At 38.5% G+C, this 22,539-nt stretch overlaps 2 protein-coding genes across 2 annotated transcripts; one reads left to right on the top strand and one right to left on the bottom strand.

The window, feature by feature from the left end:
• The first annotated feature begins 206 nt into the window (after positions 1-206).
• On the top strand, positions 207-7,053 carry zgc:56231 (uncharacterized protein LOC406257 homolog). The gene is made up of 19 exons (XM_026936369.3): positions 207-371; positions 445-569; positions 644-736; positions 950-1,069; positions 1,153-1,291; positions 1,885-2,069; positions 2,195-2,288; positions 2,370-2,549; positions 2,929-3,040; positions 3,192-3,254; positions 3,336-3,482; positions 3,964-4,129; positions 4,315-4,494; positions 4,658-4,797; positions 5,302-5,467; positions 5,552-5,666; positions 5,745-5,815; positions 6,524-6,643; positions 6,728-7,053. Exons 2-19 carry the CDS (start codon positions 447-449, stop codon positions 6,959-6,961), a joined length of 2,448 nt encoding a protein of 815 aa, XP_026792170.3. The 5' UTR covers positions 207-371; positions 445-446; the 3' UTR covers positions 6,962-7,053.
• Positions 7,052-22,471, bottom strand: LOC113540120 (tyrosine-protein kinase Lyn). Its single transcript, XM_026936370.3, has 13 exons — positions 20,502-22,471; positions 19,518-19,634; positions 19,086-19,131; positions 15,199-15,304; positions 14,954-15,052; positions 13,928-14,031; positions 13,546-13,695; positions 12,718-12,870; positions 12,375-12,557; positions 11,267-11,343; positions 10,875-11,028; positions 9,074-9,205; positions 7,052-8,458 (listed from the first exon to the last, which is right to left on the bottom strand). The coding sequence occupies exons 2-13, from the start codon at positions 19,614-19,616 to the stop codon at positions 8,256-8,258; spliced, it is 1,506 nt and encodes a 501-aa protein (XP_026792171.3). The 5' UTR covers positions 19,617-19,634; positions 20,502-22,471; the 3' UTR covers positions 7,052-8,255.
• Positions 22,472-22,539: the final 68 nt, after the last annotated feature.

Genomic DNA, 22,539 nt, shown 5'->3' on the forward strand with positions numbered 1-22,539 from the left:
GGTGTATTGGGCTTTGTAATTTCAACAGGTATGCCTTATTAGCTTCCTGAAAGAATTCAGTATTACAAAGCTTTAGTATACGAAGAGCTGTGAAGTGTCAGTAATGTTTCAGCAGAGTCAGATAGTTGCACTTTCGTACTCATGAAGCTGATTAATTCTCAGCTCTGATTGGAGGGCTGGTTTTGCAACTCACACATAATTGGCTAGATGGCATTTTGGGGTGGGGTTTTGACTCATCACTGAAAGTGGATAAAGGTGTTTTACTCTACGTTTGGTGCTGACAGGCTGTTGGAAACCTAAATGTGTTGAATCCATCTTGCTAGATTAAATAAAGGCAGTTTGTCAAAACTAGATGAATTGGAGCTGAAGAGGTTTGTTGGTTTCTGGTTGTTTCTGAAGTGTATTCATTTCTGAGATAAGTGTATTAGTCATTTCCTGTCACAGTCATGGCAGCAACTATTGACCTGACACATGAAGGCACAGTTTTGGTGGCCATGGAGTCAACAGCGTGTGATCCTCACCACACTGCATTACCAGAACTTTCTGGCCTTTCGTCCATTACTTCACAGGTAGTGAGGGTGCCACTAAACCTTCCTTTGCATATAGCAGTCCTGGTAAATTTACCTTGTGTGGGTGTTCACAGAATGAATCTGTTGATGGAGGTGAGCAGCAGCTTCGAGTTTTCCTCAGAGTTCGTCCTTTCAGTAAGGAGGAGCTCAACAACAATGAGGACCAGGTTTGTGTCTACTGGCCTTGATGTTTCCCATGTTGTTTAAACTGGTGGTTCTTAAACCAGTCCTCATGGCCCCTCAGACAGTCCATGTTTCTGTTTCCCAGTGTTGTGTGAGGTTGGGATAGAGCAAAAATGTTGACTTTTTGGAGGGTCCCAAGGACTGATTTGAGAACCAAAGGTGTAGTAACCATATTCCATTTGTATTGCCTCCTTTAGGGTTGTGTAGTGTTTGAGAGTGCAGAAACTGCTACGCTTCATGCCCCTAAAGGTTCTGCCACTATGAAGTGCAGTGAAAAAGGCATTGGCCAGCAGGTGCACAAGTTCAGCTTCACCAAGGTATTGTCTAGGTACTAAAGACTGATACTCTTTCTTATGTCCTTCTCGATGCAGTTTTATGAAATGGTATGTTTATCCTGTAGATTTTTGGGCCAGAGTCGACTCAGGCGGAGTTCTTTGATGGAACGATCAGATCGCAAGTTCAGGACTTCCTGCATGGCAAAAATGCACTGGTGTTCAGCTATGGAGTCACCAACGCCGGGAAGACACATACCATACAAGGCATGGAGTATTATAGTGGAGCATTACACAAATGCAATAACGCAAGGTGTCTGTAGGTTCTGAAATTATTTTCTAAATGTTATTAAGTATTGATTTAAATCAGAGTTTGCATGGTACTAGATCTGTTGGGATTTTGGCACAACACATTGAATAATACAGGGCCACTTACATGAGGCAGAAGTGTGTGGAGCTAATGCCCATTATCCTGCTGTTGAGTTAGCACATTGATACTCTAAAATAGTATAAAACGGATTTAATCCAAAATAGTCTTTACAACAGCAAATAGCTTTACCTTGCTGGTTAAAAGCATGTGTCTGCCAACATCATGTGTGCAAGATATTCTGTACTTGGTGTATCATAACAGCAAATATTACTTGCCTTCGAGGTGGGATTAAAGTTTTAAAAAGTGTGCAATTTAATGTGCACACCTTTGAGGCACCATGTAATGAGAAGTGATTCCTTTCCCACCCTCATTTCTGTGTTGTATTAATTGTCAGTGTATGCCTGTGTGGAACTGTTCACCTGTCGTGATGTACAAGACTTGAAGCTAGTGAGCCTTTCTTCCAGCTGTTGATGTGTGTCTGTGAGCACAGGCTCTCCAAAAGACCCTGGTATTTTGCCACGTGCCATTGACGCAGTGTTCAGGCACATCAATGGGCGGCTGTATGAACAAATGGACCTGAGGCCGTACCTGAACTCAGATGTGCAGAAACTGGACCCTGATCAGCTCAGAATGGAGAGATCCGCCAAGACTGCGCTCTTCAGTATGCTGAAAGAGGTACCAACACACGCATCCCACAGCTAAATAAAATATATACAATTTTTTTCCTGTAATATTCAAAAAGTAAAATTGTGCACACTGACCTATAAGGATGGATTATGAAATTTTATTTGTGTCTGCAGGACTCAGAGTCCACCAGAACCAGCAGGAGTCGGAGCTCCTCCTCTTCTTCCGTCAACAGTCTCTCTTTCTCTGGAGTCTCTTATGATCAGACAGGTAATATTGCAATATTCCAAAAGTGGTCTGGCCAAAAATAAAAAACCCAAACATTTTACTGTTTTGTTTCCTGTCTCCCAGTGGACAGTGCAGAGGGAGCTGTCGACGATGTGCAGTATGTCTACTCGCTGTGGGTTGCTTACTACGAGATCTACAATGAGCAAGTGTATGACCTGTTGCAACCTGCGCTCTCTAACAAGACGAAGAGGCGTGCTGTATTGCGTTTGTGTGAGGACAGTGCTGGAAATTCCTACGTTAGAGGTGACCATATGCTTTTGTCATCCTGTACCATAGCTTGTGAGAGAAATGGCCAGCTATAGGAATTTTGACCACAAGGGGCAGTAGTTTATTTATACATTTCATACATTGCCCTTACATTATATCTAAATGGCATTAAGAGAAGGGAGGGTTTTTTTAAGGCATAAAATAGTAAATTGATACTGTAATCATTTTTCAGCTGTTTTGTTAGACTAAGCTGGAAAAAATAATGTAAAAATGACACAGGAACACACTTAAATTTTTTCTTCTTTATGACTTTCGTATAACCCTGATGCCTGGGAAATGAATGTATTTGTTTTTAACAAGCAGAATTGATGTAGCCATTCCCCGTGTGACAGTGTTATTCCTCTGTATGTTGTAGATCTGAGGTGGGTTAATATACAGACTGCAGAAGAGGCGGCTAAAGTTTTACGCGTAGGGAATAAGAATCGCAGTGCTGCCGCCACCAAAATGAACCAGTCGTCCAGTAGAAGGTAGCATTCACATCTCTATAACCTCTTGTACTGTTTCAGCACTAAACGTGTCATCACTCATAATGCCCATAGTGGTTAAACTCTTGTACTATTACTGGACTAAAAATGAGTTTTACTTGGTTTAATGAGTACTATTTTGTTTTGTACATAGCCACAGCATCTTTTCCATCAAGCTGATGCGCATTGATGGAGCTGATGTCCAGGGAATATCGGAGTAAGTTTTTGCTTGTTTTTTTGAACTGTATATGCTGGCTGTTTGTGAAAGGTATAGGATAGATCACTTTCCTTTTTTCAGGCTTTCTCTGTGTGACCTGGCTGGTTCAGAGCGATGCAACAAGACGAAAACTTTTGGGGAGCGTCTGAAGGAGGCTGGAAACATCAACAATTCCCTGCTGATTCTCGGAAAGTGCATTGCAGCGCTCCGCAACAACCAAGGTGACAGGTATGGATGTTCTGCTGGAGAAAATGGCTTCGTATTGAACACTGTGACCATATACCAGTGTGATGGTTTGATGAGGAGATGACGTTCAAGTGTTTCTGGTGGTGGAGCACATTCCCTTCAAATATGCTACACTTGTGTTTCCCTTCCATATTTTGACTTTTCTTGCTTTACCAGTTTTCTTGTGAAGGAACTGATAGCTAACCACTGAGTGTGTTTAAGTGGGGTGGTGGGACACACAAATATGCAGTGCAGTGGTAATGCAGAATGATTGAGTTTAAAACTTGTAAAGAATAATTGTACCTAGCAAAAACTCTCATGATGATTTCGATATTCTACTGTTTGCTTGAAATAATGCAGGGCATAGTCCTCTTTTTAAAATGGCATTGCAAATGTGTATACCATGATGTATCCAGTACTGTGATATTGTTCATTGTTCTGGTGCCATGACTGTTTCTCCTGGTTAAACATCTGCCTTTTCTAGGGCAAAGAACAGCTACATTCCTTTTCGTGAAAGCAAGCTGACCCGCCTCTTCCAGGGAGTGTTTTGTGGTCGTGGTAGGGCCTCCATGATTGTGAACATCAATCAGTGTGCTTCAACTTATGATGAGACACTCCATGTCATGAAATTCTCTGCTGTGGCCAAAGAGGTACTGCAGCAGTGCCTTAAATGCTTGAAAATATTGTCTGCATGATTAAAGGAAAAAATAAATCTCTAAATCATGGTTGGAAGGGCACATTTTGGGGAAAGATGGGAAGCTTTCTAGAACTGTTAAAATGATTTGCAGTTTAAAAAAAAAAAAAAAAAAAAAAAAAGCTAACTTTTGCCTGCCAGGTGGTTCAGGTGATCCAACCTCGCTCGCTTGAGTCTCTAGCACCACGCTTGATTGGTCGACATGGAAAACCTTTGCTAAACAATGGGGTGCTGGACAGCCAGGCAGTGGATGGCTACCTATCAGAGGACGAGCTGTTGGATGGTGATGAAGAGGCAGATATGTCAATATTACCCCAGGAGGTAATATCTGTAACCTGTAACCTCAGCTGGTATAATGCAACATGGTGAATGTATGTGCTTCTACAAATATTAGGCAGTACAGATGGCAAACAAAATGAATGCTCTTTTGCATTTGTCTTAAAGGGCAAATAAGGCTTGTTCACTAAGATGGTTGTTTGTGTAGGAACTGTTGAATTTGGTGGAGAGTCTTCGAGCAAAGCTATTGGCTGAGCGTAAGAAAAATCTGCTGCAGGAGATTCAGATCCGCAGAGAGATGGGTGATGCCATGATGCAGCAAATCATGGAGATCGAAGAACTTCACAGGTGTGTCTGTACTCATTTGGTTCATAAATGATTAAGTTGCACCAAGGTTGAAATAAAATTGTGCAAGAAAGACTTAAATGTTTTTTTTTTTAAATTATAATAAATATATAATAATTAAATTTAATAAGAAAGTCACAGTAGGTCTCTTACAACTTAATTATGTGAAAACCACTCTGATTCCTTTTACTTTTTAAGTACTCACCATTACCATACATAAATTATGTTACAATGAGGATAAGTGAGCAGGAAAGAAATCAGTTTCTGTGGTTGGGGTAAAAGGGGGACATAAGCAGATGGCTATTTGAATGGTACTTTGGTAAACCTGACATGACCTCCAAGTATAGTCCCGCACAACTCAAATGGGCCAGAAGAAAAAGGCAGAAAAATATTCAGAGACCCATATTGTTCTTTCTTTGACAACTGACAAATTCTGCACAGAATATATAGGTAATAGTAAGAAGGTAATTATGAAAATGAGTGGACAAGTGATGGTCTACTTTCTAGTCGTCAGATGGCAGATCTGAAGGAGAGTTATGAAGAGAAAATGGACAGCACGTTTGAGATGTATAAAGAGGCGCTGAAGGAGCACGCCTACCAGTGTGCCCTGGAGCGGCTAGAAGAAGAATATGTCCCACTAGATGAGTTCACCGCTGAGCAGGACCGAGCCAAGGTGTCTACTCTAAGTGAAATACAATCACTTAATTGTCTTCTCACACTTTATGGCTCACTGAGTGACTGCTTCCTTTTCAATTAGGAGCTTGAGAGGCGTGTGAATGAATTGGAACGGAAGCAACATGGTTCTGTGTCGGTTCTTCAGCAGGAAAACTCAACACAGACTGACCTGATGCAACCAAGCACAGAGGAGACTGGTTGGTTGATTGTATACATGTGGATATTTCTTTGACCTATTTTCAATGCCTGAACATCAACTTTGCGTTTCCTGTTAGATTCTGAGCGGTTCAAGCTTCTCTACAAGGAGAAATGTGCTGTGGAACAGGTGTGCGCAGAAAAACAAGAGGTAGAGTATATTACTGGTGCATATAAGGAGAAATCATTTTCTGATTCCTGAGTCATACTTATAATAACACAGACTGCTTTGTGTAAATGAGTCGGCTTGTTCACCCTTTATCTGAGCAGTGGGTCCATGGTGTGTTCCTTACAATCTAAACATGTGACCAGTTAAAGGAAAACTCAACATAAGGTTTTGAGCCACCAGAACCCCTTCACTACTCCTAGTCCTAGTTCTGTAACACTCTGGAACTGTCCTGGAGTGATGAACACCATTCTTCTAAAAGATATTCCCTCAGTTGGTGTTTTGATGGTGGTGGGAAATACTATTTTAAAAAACCTCCAAAATCTCAGATAGATGTTCAGTCACCAGCTCTCAACCTAACTGAAGATCATAGTATATAAATTGTCCTTTTCACGCTTATCAAACCAGTCGGCCCTGTGGATGGGGGTGGGGTTTTCCTGGAAGAGGTCGCTCTCATTAGGATAGAAATGCTTCATCATAAGATGAAGGTGATCAATCAGAATAACTACTGATTTGTAGTAACTCTTCCCTCTAAGGGGACAAGTGGACACACACCATGTCAGCCAAATGCCAACGCAGCATAAGAGGGCAAACGTTTTTTTCCATTAGTCACCGGTCACACAACATTTAAACACTTATGCACAATCCGATTATTTTATAGATTTTTTTCTTTTAATGTTTCCTTCTGACTAGTTGATTGTATCACTTGAGAAACGGATCAACGAGTTGAACGAGACTCTGCAAGAAGCTGGAGAGAGCTACATGGAGAAACTTGCTGAGGTTCAAAATTTACAGAATAGGCTCAACTATCAGGTATGTTAACACAACAGTCCTTTAACACAAATGCATCAATAGCTGTGCTCAGCTGTTCACACCTTGCTGTGTTCTTGTCAACAGGAGCGAGAAACTGAGCATTTGCAGAGGGAGCTCACTGAAAGAGAGCTGGAGCTGCGGGGTGTGAAGGACGACCTGGCCAAGCTAACCCGTGACTCTGTAGGACAATCACGCCCGAAGCGGGGACTGCTGGTGAACATCAAAGAGTCTATGTCATCCCCATCCTCAGGAAATCTCTGCCGCACAATCAGAAAGTCAGTCCGCACTACAACATCCTTGAGGAAAAAGCCCAACTGATCAAGTGTACTATATGTATGGTTAAGCAGGTGTCTGGTTTTATTATAATGTCTGTTTTTATTTATTTAATAAATTCTTTTTATCACAAACAATCTTGTATTCTGAGAGTAAAATTGTGAGCACTGAAAAGGTTCATATAAATTCCTACAATAGTATAACATAAGGTGGTTGGGTTACTAATTCTGGGCTGTAAAATGTAACATCATTGCTTCAAATGGTCTCCACTTGTACACCATTGTGGACACATTTTGGTGTTAACTTATTTTCAGAAGTTAATAGTAACCACCATTTGGAGCACAATCCTTTTCCAGACTACATTCACTAGCCACTTTGTGGTGCATCTGTACATAGGGCAGAAATGCCTTCAGAGGAGAATGGCCAGGCTCTCTTCTGCTGACAGGAAGGCTACAGTATCTCAAATAACCACTGTTTGCAACCATGGTGAGCAGAAAAGCATCTCCGAATGCACAATGTGTGTCTCATGAGGCAGATTGCTGAAGACTGGAAAAAGACAATGGCAATGTTTTTCCAATCTTAACCTGTCCAGTTTTGGCGAGTCTGTGCCCACTGTAGCCTCAGATTCCTATTTGACAGGGGAAAAAAATGTGATCATCTGTTAGAGCCCATCTGCCTGAACATGTGACCAGCCTGTCTGGCACCAACAACCAGGCCATGATCAAAGTCAATGAGATCATGGTTTCCACGAATAAAATATTTAATGTAAACATTAACTGAAGCTCTTGATCTGGACCTCAATTTGTATAATGCGCTGCTGCCATATAATTAGCTGATTGGATAACTGGGAGAGGTACTGGTATTCCTTTTAAAGCGGCCAGAGAGTGTTTTAAACTGGATCACATCTGTACACTGGACTGAGCTGTGAGCAGTTTTGTTTGAACATTTTCGTGGTTTTCCTAGTAGTAACGTCTGTTGGTGGACTGATCTACATTTAGCTTTCTCACACAAATTTTAATGTTGATCACTAACAAACCTGAAAAAAAAAAAAAGCCAAAAAATGAGTTATTTTTCTTCCTTGTTTGCTGACTGATGTGCATTGGGTCCATTTAATGAGATCAACCAGCCTTCCTTCAGCACAGAGGAGGACAGGCTCCACCTGCTGAATCTTAGTTCCTTATTTCTTTGTTTCAAGGTTTCTTCTTTCTTTGTGCAATTCTAGGGAGTGTTTCCTTGGCAAACTTGCCCTCAGCCTGCTCACTGGGCGTCGAGGCAATCATGTTTATTAAAAAATGAAATTCTATATGATGTTCTTGGCTGTTTTGGATCTGGCATGGTATCATGGCTGGCTCTGGTACTGGCCCTCTGTGGCTGTATAATAGTCCTCCAGCACACTCTGCATGTAGTCAAAGGTGGGCCGCTCCTCTGGTTTGGCCTTCCAGCATGAAATCATGATCTCGTACAGTTCAGATGGGCAGTTATCAGGACACTGCATGCGATACCCGCGCTGCACTCGTGCCATCACTTCACTGTTGCTTAGACCTGTGGTAGGGTGGCAAAATACCAGGAAATCTTTATACTACCTTAAAATGTTTTTTGTGGTTCTTTTCATAATTCCATAATGTGTAAATTTTTTATCCTAACATTTTCTCTACATTAAATTACGCTTAGTGACTCAGAAATTCAACATTGTAGTCTAAAATGTGTATGTAACAATTAAGCATTTGCCACTAGAGAGCAGCAAACACCATTGTGTATTCAAGAAACTTTTCACTAGAACAGTTTCCTGACCCTGGTCCTGGCCCTGTCCTGCACATTTTAGTGTTTTCTGCTTCTAACACATCTGAATCAACTAATTAACTATCCTAATTAACTATCTAATTAACTGTCCATTGTTGAGTTGAAATACAGGCAAAACACTAAAATGAGCAGGACAGGAGGCACTCCAAGACCAGAGTTGGGAACCCATGGACTAACTACTGCATACAAAGTCCTTTACATCCTCTTGTAGGTGAAAATTAAATTAGAACCGGTATCACAGGTTGATTTCAGTATATAAACCGTGAAATTATTACCTTTCTGTTACTGTTCTGTTACACAAAATAGCACTGAACCTGTTGAGTGGATTAGAGAAGTGGTTAGTGTAGTCACACTAACCTGTGTAGGGGATTTTCCCATAGGTGACGATCTCATAGAGAAGGATGCCAAATGACCACATATCTGATTTGATAGTGAACGAACCATAGTTTATAGCTTCTGGTGCAGTCCACTTAATGGGGAATTTAGCACCTAAATAAGAGAAAACAATAATCAGTAATAAGTGAAGGGGAAATTTGTGTTAGAAATTAAAGTGCTTCTCGATTTGTTATACAAATGTTCAAATTTTATGAAACTGGCTGCTATCAAACACAGCCATTGTGTGTGCTCATTCATTAATTTCGTATTGATTATAAAATACTACTGTTGACCTATAAAGCACTAAATGGTCTCGCGCCACAGTACCTGAGTGAACTTTTGGTCTTTTATGATCCGCCACGCCTACTCAGATCAAAAGGTGCAGGCTATTTGTTGGTACCTCAAATAGTGCGTGCTACAGTGAGGGGTAGAGCTTTCTCTTACAAAGCCCCACAGTTATGGAACAGCCTTCCACTTAGTGTTCGGGGCTCAGACACAGTCTCAGTGTTTAAGTCTAGGCTGAAAACATATTTGTTTAGTCAAGCCTTTAGTGAGTAGTTTTCTGAGGTACAGGGGCAGGTCTGGAGGGTTCACAGGCATAGAGTGTTGTGGTGAACTGGGATGTTTGGATGCTGTCGCCCCCCCACTCTCACACGTTCACTCAGGTTTGTCGACGGTGGAGTGGCTGGCTGCCTTATGTCCCAGGGTGCCCTCATGTCTGTGTTAGCTTCTGGCTCTCCCTTTTAGTTATGCTGTCATAGCTAGTCTTGCCGGAGTCCCTGCTTGCACTCTGCACGCAAAGTACATTGTCCTTAACCATTAGAGGACAAAAGCTTACCTAACAATCTCTCCCTCTCTCTCCACCTCTCTCTCTCCCTCACTCTCTGTCGAGCTACACATGCTACTTCTGAGATGCCAGTGATCCTGACCCCTTCTGCTCCTCCTCGCTGCCTGACCCATCCTGATGCACCTTCTGCTCCTCCTCGCTGCTTGACCCATCCTGATGCCCTATTTCTGGTTGGAGTTCTCATTGGTTGAGTTTGCTCGCTGCTGCTGGGGGCGGCCCCATATGGACGGTCTGAAGAATCATTCGGTTTGCTGAGGACAGTCCCACCTGGGGGACTACTGTACTGTGATGGCTTGGGACTGCGATTGCTGTAGTGGCTTTGGGGCTGCGGTTGCAATGAGCACCTTCATACTCAGGACTCCATCAGTGGACAGTGGATAGATTTTAACCAACCGGACTTCTTGCAAAAACTGTGATGAATTTATTGGTTGCACAATTGCACTATTTGTCCATATAGTACACAATAATAGAAGAGATTTATTTATAATTGCACTATCCGTTGCGCCCAGATGAGGATGGGTTCCCTTTTGAGCCTGGCTCCTCTCAAGGTGTCTTCCTCATATCATCTCAGGGAGCTTTTCCTTGCCACCGTCACCTCTGGTTTGCTTATTATAAATTCACATATTTACAATATATATCTTTTTTTTTTTTTTGTGTGTGTGAATCCATTTATTTCTGTAAAGCTGCTTTGTGACAATGTCCATTGTTAAAAGCGCTATACAAATAAAATTGAATTGAATTGAATTGAATTCATTCATTCATTGTCCGCCCAGGGGCAATTTAGTGGAGCCAGGCCTCCTACTGGAGAACCGGGGTAAACCCACACAGACACAGGGGGAACATGAGAAATTCAACACAGATAGTGAAGCTATGAGGCAGCAATGCCACCCACTGACCCATAGTAGTGGGATATAAATTGGTTCTATTTGCCTATACCTTCTCTGGCTGAATATTCATTGTCCTCAATGACCCTAGCCAGGCCAAAGTCAGCAATCTTGCAGAGCAGGCTTTCACTGACGAGGACGTTTGCAGCTCTTAAGTCTCTGTGAATGTAGTTCTTCTTTTCGATGTACGCCATGCCTTCTGCAATCTGATGCACAAAAACAACAAACCAGTTTCCATTATGCATCACTCCTAGTGATGCTGAACACAGAAGTTCTGCTTTTGCCTGATTACACACACCATGCTTCACAGAAAGTCTCAGTTCTCTTAAAAATATTTATGTGATTCTGAGAATATCAAACACCTGTTATAAACAGCACTACGTAGTATATGGCTATTTGATGTCATTTGACTTGGTGCAGGCATGTGTGTGTGATAATACGTACTTGAGCTCCAAAGTCAATCAGTTTAGGCAGCCGTATTTTTCTGCCTGGTGGACTTTTCAGAAAGTCCAACAAGCTCCCTAACAGCAAGCAACAGAGAATGTAAATGGTGTTAGTGTGTTTATGCAAGCTTAAAGAAAGCTGCACAAAATTCTAAACAATCCAGAAAGTTCATATTAATGGCAAACAAGATATAGATACACATTAGTGTGCTATAGACTTTTGTGTATGTATTTGTAAATGTGTGTACTAGGGGTGTAACCAAATATGAATAAATTATTCGGATTGAACAGATAATGTATCCTAAACAAATACAAACAGTAAGTGATTCAGAGTTTTTTTTTTTTTTTTTTAAGAAAGCTTTAAGAAGATTGCCAGGTTTCAGCAAAAGTCCCACCCCAAATACAACTCAAAAACCACACAGAAAGAAATGAAACTAGCTCAGAATGTTTGGGCATAGGAAAAGGTGGGTGCATTTTTCTTCTTTTTTTTTCAGTCTTTTCTGGAAACAAATTAACAGTGGTGTGTATTTCTGATTTGCAGTACATATCTACAATATTTGGAACTGCTGTTCCACAGCTTTAAATGAAAGTTCTCTATCATTATATCTTAATGGGCATTCTAAAAATCCGCTGACCTTTCTGGAATATAACACACCTAAAAACCTAATTAAATCTGCTAAAATATTATTAGTTGGCTATTGTTGTTAACTGCAGCAATAATAACAGTTTGGTGATTTGGGAAGGACATCACTGTTTGAGTTTCAGTGCTTACTCAGCCACATTAGATAGAAGATGGAAAGTTGCCAGAAAGTTCCACAGGGTGTCTGGTTCAGGATTTGAATAAAGTAATTGTGCAACTTGCTATCTGTTGTTATAATTTGTCAATGAAAATGTCTTCTTTTCTCCATCAGCCCTGTTTTTTCAGTGCTTTCTAGTGTTTCCAGGGCATAGTGGTATAGGTTAACATTAAAATAAAAGAAGAAGAAGAAAAAAGTTAGTCCACACCTAGTCCCATTTTAAATTAGAATATGAAAACAAATAAGAATATTTTGAGCACCAAACAGATACAGACACAGCTAACTGCATTGTGTTACACCCCTAGTGTGTACCATTAGCCATGAATTCAGTGATGATGTAGAGGGGCTGTGATTTGGTGACCACGGCGTAAAGGCGGACAAGGCGGTCATGCCGTAGAGTTTTCATCAAATTAGCCTCCTGCAGAAATGCTTCAACTGACATGCTGCCTGGCTTCAGGGTCTTCACTGCTACTTTAGTAGTGTTGTTATATGTTGCTAGAGAGAGAGAGAGAGAGAGAGAGAGAGGGTGATGTGCTCTGAATATTCAAATAATTCAAAGAAAACAGCAGGTCTGGTAGGAAACAGGAAGCTCTGATGAATTTTTTTTTTTTTTTAAAAAGGAAGTAATGATGGCCCCAGAATTATATACACTCACCTAACCAGACCTCACCAAACTGACCAGCTCCAAGCCTCTTCATCATATGAAGAGATTCTTTGGCAATTTCCCAAGCATCTTCATCCCACTGGACTGCATTTTTAGGTTTTACACATGGTTTGCCTAATCGCTGACATAAACCACTGGCCTGCTCTACAAACAGATACACAAGTGTGTAAGCACCAGAACAGTCATAAAAAAGCCAATTTTTTAAAAACTATTTATATGTTTATCAGATGTCTGATATATATTTGAGGTTAATAGATGCTGACTGATTTACTGAAATTTATGCATAATTTTTGTAAGTCATTTACACTCTTGTTGAAACTCTCAGCACATTTGATATTTTATTTATTGTTTTCTAATAAATGTGAGTTTGATTGCGTGTTGAAAAGAAAATGCCAAAAAAGCAAATATGAAAAATAATATTTGATATTTCATGATTGGGTTATCGGATGGAGGAGGAGTTTTCCCCCTGTGTTTCCTGTGTTGCTACTTACATTTAAATTGAACTTGAAAAACAAATGCAAAAAATGCATATACCAATCCAAGGATAAGTATTTTGACCTTTTTAATGAGATTTCTAAAGAAATATGGCCTCAGTGTATTTCATTATTCATAAAATACTGTTTTTGGCAAACTACTAATATAAAGAAGATATTAAGTAGTAAGTTCTGAATATCACTTCTGGCTCAAGTGGGATATTATTATTATTATTATTGTAAATGTATGTATATGTAAGTGTATGCAGTAATCATTTTGCAAATTATTCTTTGACTGAAGTTTTCTATATAGTACATACTCTGTGTTTTATATGAGTTTACATACTCTGATAGTACGCAATGAGGTCATCTAATGTTTTGAAGGTGATTCTTGGAGAGATGTAAAATCCTCCATCTTCCAATAGGCGAATCTTATAATGCTTTACCACAGCTGAGCCATTAGGACCCACGTCTCTCACTGACATGGAATAACTTCCTGCACACAACAACAAATATGTTTACATGCAAACAAACACATTAAAATACATAAAAATTGTCCATTATGAGGAACTCTGATAATGAGTAAGCTTGACCCACATTTAATAAAGTTATTTGAGTTTGATTGAGGGTATGTTCTCTGGGTTGTTAAAATGACAGTGTTTCCTTTTATTGTGTGTGTGTGTGGGTGAATGTGGGTGAATGTGGGCGAGTGTATGTACACTGCAGACCTGCGGTTGTCTCACTCTGGCGTATGAGGAAGGCACCTGGTTTATTGGCAGGAGCCAGTAGGTCTCTCTCAGCTGCTATTCTACTGATGTTCTTAAAGTACCAGCTGTGAAAAACAAAAAGTTGAAAACACATAGAGTGTGTGGAAGAGAGAGAGTCTGTAAAAAGAGTGTATGTTTTTCTTCATCCTCCAAAAGAATAGTAAAGGTTCTCATACAATGAGAACTTGCACTACTTATTGAAATATTATTTAATATTTGGAACAGGGGGGAAAAAAGTGAAATCTCACATGAAAATAACCACATCCTAATTAAAAGATCAGTCATATTGGACTGAATGCTAATTACAGTGTCATTTATGAACTATAAATATCAGGACTTCATACTTATAGATTTCCTATGCAATATTAGGCAAGGGCCATAGAGGCTAAGTAGACAGTATCCTAACCGCATGTGTATTGATCACACAGATGATCAAATTGTATGATTAGTTAAGGGGACCTGTTTAAACATCAGGAAAACATGCCAAACCTGAATAAAATGCTCCTGCAAAGGAGAACAAAAGCATGTGACCTCTACACAACTAAAACCGGTGAACTTCACAAAGCTGGAACGTTTAACAGCGCTACTGTTCATTTCTCAAAGAACTTAACTGACATCATGAAGAATATATGATTTGAAGATTCCTTAAAGCAAGCCACATACGTATCGAGAAGTGTGTGTTGATGGTTTTTGACACAGTCTCTCTTGACAAATTAAGATGTTTCACTTTATCTGTGATCATCACCTTTGCAATGGGAGCATCTATTTATCTATTTATCCCATTTTGCACACACTTTCTATAGATATTCTGGATTTTTTTATTCATTATCATCCTCAGATTGTTATAAACAATTCCAGTGCTTAATTTTTCACACACAGTATAGCATTACATTTCATTTACTTATATTTCCATTTCTAATTTTCACAAGGTGTTTCCAATACTTCATATACACCCTGAAAAAAAAAAAGTCCTGAAAAATGACTTACTCTTTGTTGTCCATGCTCTCTTCTAGCTTTATGTAATTGGAAGGTATTAATCCTACTTTGCTAGAGGAAAGTGACTTTGCTTTCCACCACTCGCCATTCCTAACACACAGACAAAACACACATAGCAGTGACCACAATGATAATGATAGATAAAAAAAGATTAGACAAACATTCAGTGTGTATTTGTTCTCAGAGTGGATGAGGAAGTCTCGTATATTGATATACAGTGTGTAATTTATACTCACTCATCCAATATTACGAGCTTCTCTCCTTTTTTGAAACTTAGCTCATTCTTATTCTCGGCTTCGTATGAGAATAATGCAATCACAATCTTGCTGTCTGTGGATACAGCTGTGGATATATGAACACAATTTTTATCCAGTGTAAACAAAAAGTTGCTAGAAAACTCAGTTGCTATGCACAATTTTTCATCTCAGCTCCACTGTGTCTATCAAATAAAGGACAAACACAAATTATGCATGGAATGGATTAACTACAATCTCTAACTAAACACATATAAGGTGGACCAAGAGGGTTAGTATACAGTGTAAACATAGTGTTAAACCAATACATAAACCAATATTGCTCCTGTGCCTGATACACTCATGCCAGTGCGTCACACACTACCATGTCAGTGTCACTGCACTGCTCTGTATATACGAAGGTGAGACAAATGAAAACCTTATTTTTTATTTTGCATTTTTACTGCACATAGGTGTCCCAAAAGTGTTTTGCTCAATTCAAGCGTTCCATGTCTGATGAGCATCCGGCATCCTCTGGGTAAAATTCTTCCGGTTGCATGAGCAACCACTAAAAGTTTTCATCTGACTCACTCTCGTAAATAACGTTCCATAACACCCTAGTTTCTAGATGACATTTTAAAATGATTTTTAAACTTTACATGCAGTTAAAGAGTTCCCAACCTGTTCCTGTGCTACAGCCATCTACCTCCTTTATGGACATAAAAAGTTTATACACAATCATCCCTAGTGAAGATGTATTGAGCGCTTGAAACATTTTGTCTATTCATGACCAGAAAAGAACCCTGATTTTTTTTTTTATTAGAACTTGTCTCAACGCTAAATGGCTTCAGCTTTAACATCAATATGAGCTCTTAAATAGGACCTTCTTATGCAAACCTCTTTGTGTTGTGTTCATTAAAAAAAAATCATTAGAATTGTTGAACACTACAATTCTTTATAAACCTGCAGACCGTTATTGTTACAGTACACCAGTACAGTACAACATCCCAAGCACTGCAAAAATTTCATTAGCAATTCACAGCTACTGAGACTTAAAGGCATTCAGCAAGAACAACAAATTCCTTCATAAAAGTAAAGAAATGCATGATTTGGGTTTGGGTTAATCACCAAACTGATGCAGTGACAAATAAACAATCCACTGCTAAGACTCAATGGCTCAAATTATACTTAAATTCTAAATCCTCTTTAGACAGGATGAAAAACATCAAAACCATGAGTTATTTCATGAGTGAAATAAAGCAATCTGCCAATCTCTTGCTATGGTACTAACGAATGCAACCTTATAAGATGTACTAGATGTAAATTTGTTAGTACAGAATCAAAAAGACAGGCCTTAAGGAATCAGATTTTTTTGTGCAAAACCACAGGAGTTGTTAATTTAAGCTCCTGTAAGAGAGGCAGTCAGCTGTGCAACAGAGAAACCAAGAAGAGGTCAGCTGATTGCTTTTTGAGCAGCTTCGCACCATCAAAAGATTTCTCCTTTGCAGTGGTGAGATCTGTCAAAAGCAATGTGCGCAATATTAATGACAGCTCTGTTTGCACTTCTAGTTGTTTGCTGGCAGCAATGAAGTGAATCAAAATGAACTAATCTACACTCGTTAGCACTTTAGAGTCCTAGGGAATGGCATATTCTGACAACAGCAAGAACAATGTCAAGTATTTCAAATTTAATTCAAATATTTCAACTATCTTTTTATCTAAGTTTTTATATATGTATATATATATATATATATATATATATATATATATATATATATATATATATATGTATATATATATATATACATAAAATAAAATAGTCATAAAATAAAAATAGTGTGCCTAAGAATTTTGAACAGTATATATATATATATATATATATATATATATATATATATATATATATATATATATATATATATATATATATATATATATATATATATATATATATACATATTGCTGCAAAAATAAGAAGGAAGTGCGACAGTTTCCAGAAGAACTGTGGCTGCTCAGAAAAACTTACCAGCTAATTTCCTTATAAAACCACACAAATTGTACCTGAGACTTCTATTTAAAGCAAAGGATCATCACACTAAATATTGACTTTGTTTTATTTATCTGCTCTTTACAGTATTTTTTAACGTACAAACGTTTAATTTCATTACTTTTTGTGCCTAAGACTTTTGCACAGTATTGTATATATACTATACTATATATACACACACACACATATATATATATATATATGTGTGTGTGTGTGTGTGTGTGTATGTGTGTGGGTGTGTGTGTGTATATACACAGTCCCCTCCAAAAGTATAGAACGGAACGGCAAAGCCCATTCTTTTGTTTTTGCTATACACTGAAGACATTTGTGTTTGAGATTAAAAAGATGAATATGAAATGATGAATTTCAGAATTTCAGATTTATTCCCCGATATTATAGATGTGTTAAACAACTTAGAACATGACAACTTTGGTGGTAGACCACCCAATTTTTAGGTGAACAAAAGTATAGGAACAGATAGTGTTAAAATAAATGCAAGTAAATAACACTGAATGTTTGGTTGCATATCCCTTGCTTGCAATAACTGCATCAAACTGGTGATCCACTGAAATCACCAAACTGTTGCATTCTTCTTTTGTGATGCTTTTCCAGGTTTGTACTGCAGTTTCCTTAAGTTGTTGTTTGTTTTTGGGGGGTTTCAGTCTGCTCTTCAGGAAGTACATGCTCAGTTGGGTTAAGGTCTGGTGATTGACTTGTCCAGTCTAAAATCTTCCACTTTTTTCCCCTGATGAAGTCCTTTATTGTGCTGGCAGTGTGTTTTGGGTCACAGTTCCTCCCAATTAGATTCAATTTCACTGTAAGTTGGCAGACATAATGTTTCTGTAGACTTCTGAATTCATTCTGCTGATACCATCATTTTATATCATCAATAAAATTAGTGAGCCTGTTCAAGAAGGAGCCATACAAGTCCAAGCCATGACACTACCTCCACCATGCTTGACTGATGAGCTCGTATGTTTTGGATCATGAGCAGATCCTTTCTTTCACCCCACTCTGGCCTTTCTATCACTTTGGTAGAGGTTAATCTTGGTTCCAGAACTTTTGTGGCTCATCTCTGTATTTCTTTGCAAATTCCAATCTGGCCTGCTTACTGCTGATGAGCAGTTTGCATCTTGTGGTATGGCCTCTATATTTCTCAAAGTCTTCTTCAAACAGTGGATTGTGATACCATCAGCCCTGTGGAGGTTGTTGGTCACATCACTCATTGTTGTTTTTGGGTTTTTCTTCACAGCTCTCACAATGTTTCTGTAATTAACTGCTGTTGTTTTCCTTGGCCAAACTGTTCAATGTCTTGATGTTAGTACATCAGTGGTTTCTTTCTTTTTCAGGACATTCCAAATTGTTGTTTTGGCTATGCCCATTGTTTGTGCAATTTTCCCTTTTCTCAGCTTCAAAAATGGCTTGCTTTTCTCCCATAGACAGCTCTTGGGTCTTCATGTTGGTTTATCCTTTTTACCAACAGATGCAGTCTTCACATGCAAAACACAAGGCTCAAACCAATATTATACATTCAGAGCTATTAATTGTTTAAAGAATCGATCTGACAGAACACACCTGGGCAACAAGAAACACATGTCAGTCACATGTTCCAATATTTTTGATCACTTGAAAAATGGGTGAGTTCAAACCAAAGGTGCCATGTTGTAAGTTGTTTAACACATCTAGATGTAAATATTAGGAAATGAAAGCTGAAATTCTGATCTATCATCTCGTATACAGCTTTGTGTTCAGAAGAATTGGCCTTGCCTTTCCAATACTTTTGAAGGGGACTGTATGTGTGTGTGTGTGTGTGTGTTTGTGTGTTTTGCACGTGAAGGCATACCATCCCCATTCTGCAGAACCTGCCCAGGCAACAGTGATGATGAATTCTACAGACAGAAAAACTAGAGTAAGTCAGGGCGTACAGTGGAAACTCTGATATGCAAATATGATAATATTTACTTTTTTCAACAGATTATTTGAATTTACATATAATTTGAATGATGATGGAAAAACGAGCCTTTATTTTATGACTGTTTATGTCAGGTTCATGAGGGTATACAACCATTTATTTCACAGGCTTTTTAGAAGTACATAAAAAGAAAACATAACAAATGAAAATAATGTTTGTTTAGAAAATAAATGGAAATCAAAATGGAACCTATATTAAGATTTATTTTTAAGATTTTTAAACAATTATTTGCTACCAGATGTGCACTGGTAAAACCTAATGTAATAAATAAACAAACAAATAAATCTTTGTATTTGATTTTACCTGAGTTCGGTCTGTGGCGTATCTTTTGACTTCTGGGGGTTGGGGTTTTGGCCTTTGTTCCACACCACCACCCTTTTCCCTAGAACTCAAACATCCCATACTACCAATGGAGATTGACTGAGAGAGAGAGAGAGAGAGAGAGAGAGAGAGAGAGATTATAATTATTATGTCTCTTATTATTATTATTATGCCTCTTCACATGCTTATGGATCCCTCTGAAGGCAGGTGTAATGTGCTCAGGGGTGAAAAATTAGATAAATTAGAGATTGAAGGAATGTGACGGGGACTGAAATAACACTTCAGATTTACAAACAAGAGGCATTTTAAACATTTTATTGCACCTTACTTTTCGGTTAAAATGAGTCTGATCTCTTAATTACCTAAAAGAGTTATAATCCTCACTGAAAGCAAATCCTGTTGTAAGAATCTCTGTAGAACCTTTAAGGGTTCTTCTAAAGGGAAAAATGAGGAACCTCTAAATATATAAGTAGAATTTTAAAAATGAGAGTTCGTGTTCATTAGTGAAGCATGAAGCTTCACATTCAAAATGTAATTTTTAGTACTGGTACTTTCTTTTTCTGAACATCACTGTTAATAATTCACCCAAGTCATTTAGAGCTGAACAAAATTAAGGTGTAACCAGATATCACTAGTTCTACACTTATAGAAAAAAGGTTCCATAAAGCACATTTACACCTTCTTCAGTTTGTCCCTCTCAGGCTGTGGTTCTCAAAGTCTGAGAGGGATGGGAAGCATACTCAGAGGGTTCGTAATCTAAACATTTTGTTACAGTGGTGGAAATCACCAACGTACCATTATTATTATATTATTGATTGAGTTGAATGTTAAATTCAAACTTCGATGACTCAGAAACAAGTTGCCAATTAATAATGTCAAATTGAACCTAATGTGTTCTGTGAGTGGAAAGTTCCATCAAATGCCATCAACTCAAAATTATGTTAAGCATTGCTTCAGCGTACTCACCTAATTCTTAAAAGTTCAGTCAACGTTCAGAATTCACTCTTGCTCCAAGATGATGATATAATCACATGTTTTAGCTTCACTGGGTAGGTTCTCTTAACTTTGGTTATATGTACTTATAACTTTTGGCATACAAACAGCACATCAACTGCTACCTTCATTTGCATAAAGAGCCATAAGAAGCACTGGGGATTTGCCAGAGTGTGTAGGCTGATTCAGACTCATTTACTGGTCAAAGTAAACAACAACTACAGAAAATATGCTCATCTCACTAATGCCAAATATTCATTAGTTACAGAAATGAGTTAGGAGTTTGTCTTCACTTGATTACTGCAGTGGCAATGCCATTAATGCTGTCAATAATCAACAATAATCTGGTGGGTTTCAACAACCGAATGAGAAATTATGAATATACTCTTAAAAAAGTCACATTACTTAGTAAAATTATAGTGTACAGTGAGTAATAGTTGATATTATTTATGTCATTTAGTGGTAAAGCCTACTTTCTGTCTACCTGCATGAAAGCATGCTTCCTCTAGTTTTCTCTCTCTTTTTCTATCTTCATAAATAATACAGCATGTCAAGTCAAGTAGGTATTGATATGTGATAAGTAAAGTGTTCGTGTGTTTTTATTGGTTAAGTATGAGTTCATGTCTGTATAGCAGACTCCATGCAGTTGTGCTTGTTTTTAATTGTGTATTGATATATATGCGCATTACACAGTGCGCTTATGTGTATATGTATATTCTAAAAATCTTCCACCATATAAACAGTGTGTGTAAACCCACAGATATCTATATATTTGTTTGCTTCACAAAGCTCTGTTGTTATCTCATCTCACCACAGATCCCAGTTCCAGTCACAGTAGCATATAGCTCCTAGCACTTCCGTTTGTGGTTATAGGAAAAAAGGCTTTCTTCTGTCACATAGTCGGTCAAGAGAACTAAATAGGAACTTCAGTGTCTCACCAGTCACTGTAAACATCAACGATATATACCATACCATTCACATCTCTTTAAGTGATATACTAATTGTCCTTAATATTTTGCCATTTTAATTTTTTAATGGCAATTTCAACACAACACACATTTAAAGCTCGGCTATAAAATTTACTATGTTTGCTCATGTGTGTCCCCATACCACATTAATAAAAAATAAGTTATAGTAAAATAAATAAGTTTAAAATAAAAATATAAATACATAAATACACACATAAACAAATAAATAAGGTGGCGCAGTGGTAAGTGTTGCTGCCACACAGCTCCAGGGTCCCTGGTTCGAGCTTGGGCTGCTGTCTGTGTGAAGTTTTGCATGCTCTCCACGTGGGTTTTCTCCAGGTCCTCTGATTTCCTCTCACCACCCAAAAACATGCAGATAGGTGGCTTGCCTACGGTAAATTACGAATGTGTGTGCATGTTATGCTGTGATGCACTGGCGTGAATTCTCTTGCCTTGCGCCCAGTGTTTCTAGGATAGGCTCCAAATCCACCACAACCCTGACCAGGATAAAGTAGTTAAGGAAGATGAATGAATTAAAAATAAGAATAGCATTTATTTATTTATATAGCACCTTTTTCTCAAACTCAGGATTGCTTGCCATAATCCATGAAATCCTAAATATAACACACATAATCAGAAATGAAGCATACATGAATCAGAATTAATAGGGGTGATAAAATAAGGACAAATAAATATAGTAAATCCATACAAACCTTAACAGCATGAGAGACTGTGTCAAATGCAGTTTCAGTGCTGTGGAGGGGATAGAAGTTAGATTGGAAGTGTTTGGAATTTGTTACTAGGTGGACTGCACTTGGGAAGCAGTTCAGCAGCAAAAGGCAGATCAGAGATTGGTGGGCAGTTACTCAGAAAACCAAATTTCTTGAGTAGTGATGTGACATCAGCGGCAACTTTTGTAGATCGAATGGTACTGCGCTCAAAGCATGGATCAAATGAGAAATAGGAGCAGAGATATTAGACAGGAATTAGACAGGCAGAATCAAGCTGGCATGATGTTGAGCTGCATTTTTTAATGGACTCCC

This window comes from Pangasianodon hypophthalmus, chromosome 4, assembly GCF_027358585.1.
Source record: "Pangasianodon hypophthalmus isolate fPanHyp1 chromosome 4, fPanHyp1.pri, whole genome shotgun sequence".
In the NCBI taxonomy this organism is placed as follows: Eukaryota; Metazoa; Chordata; class Actinopteri; order Siluriformes; family Pangasiidae; genus Pangasianodon; species Pangasianodon hypophthalmus.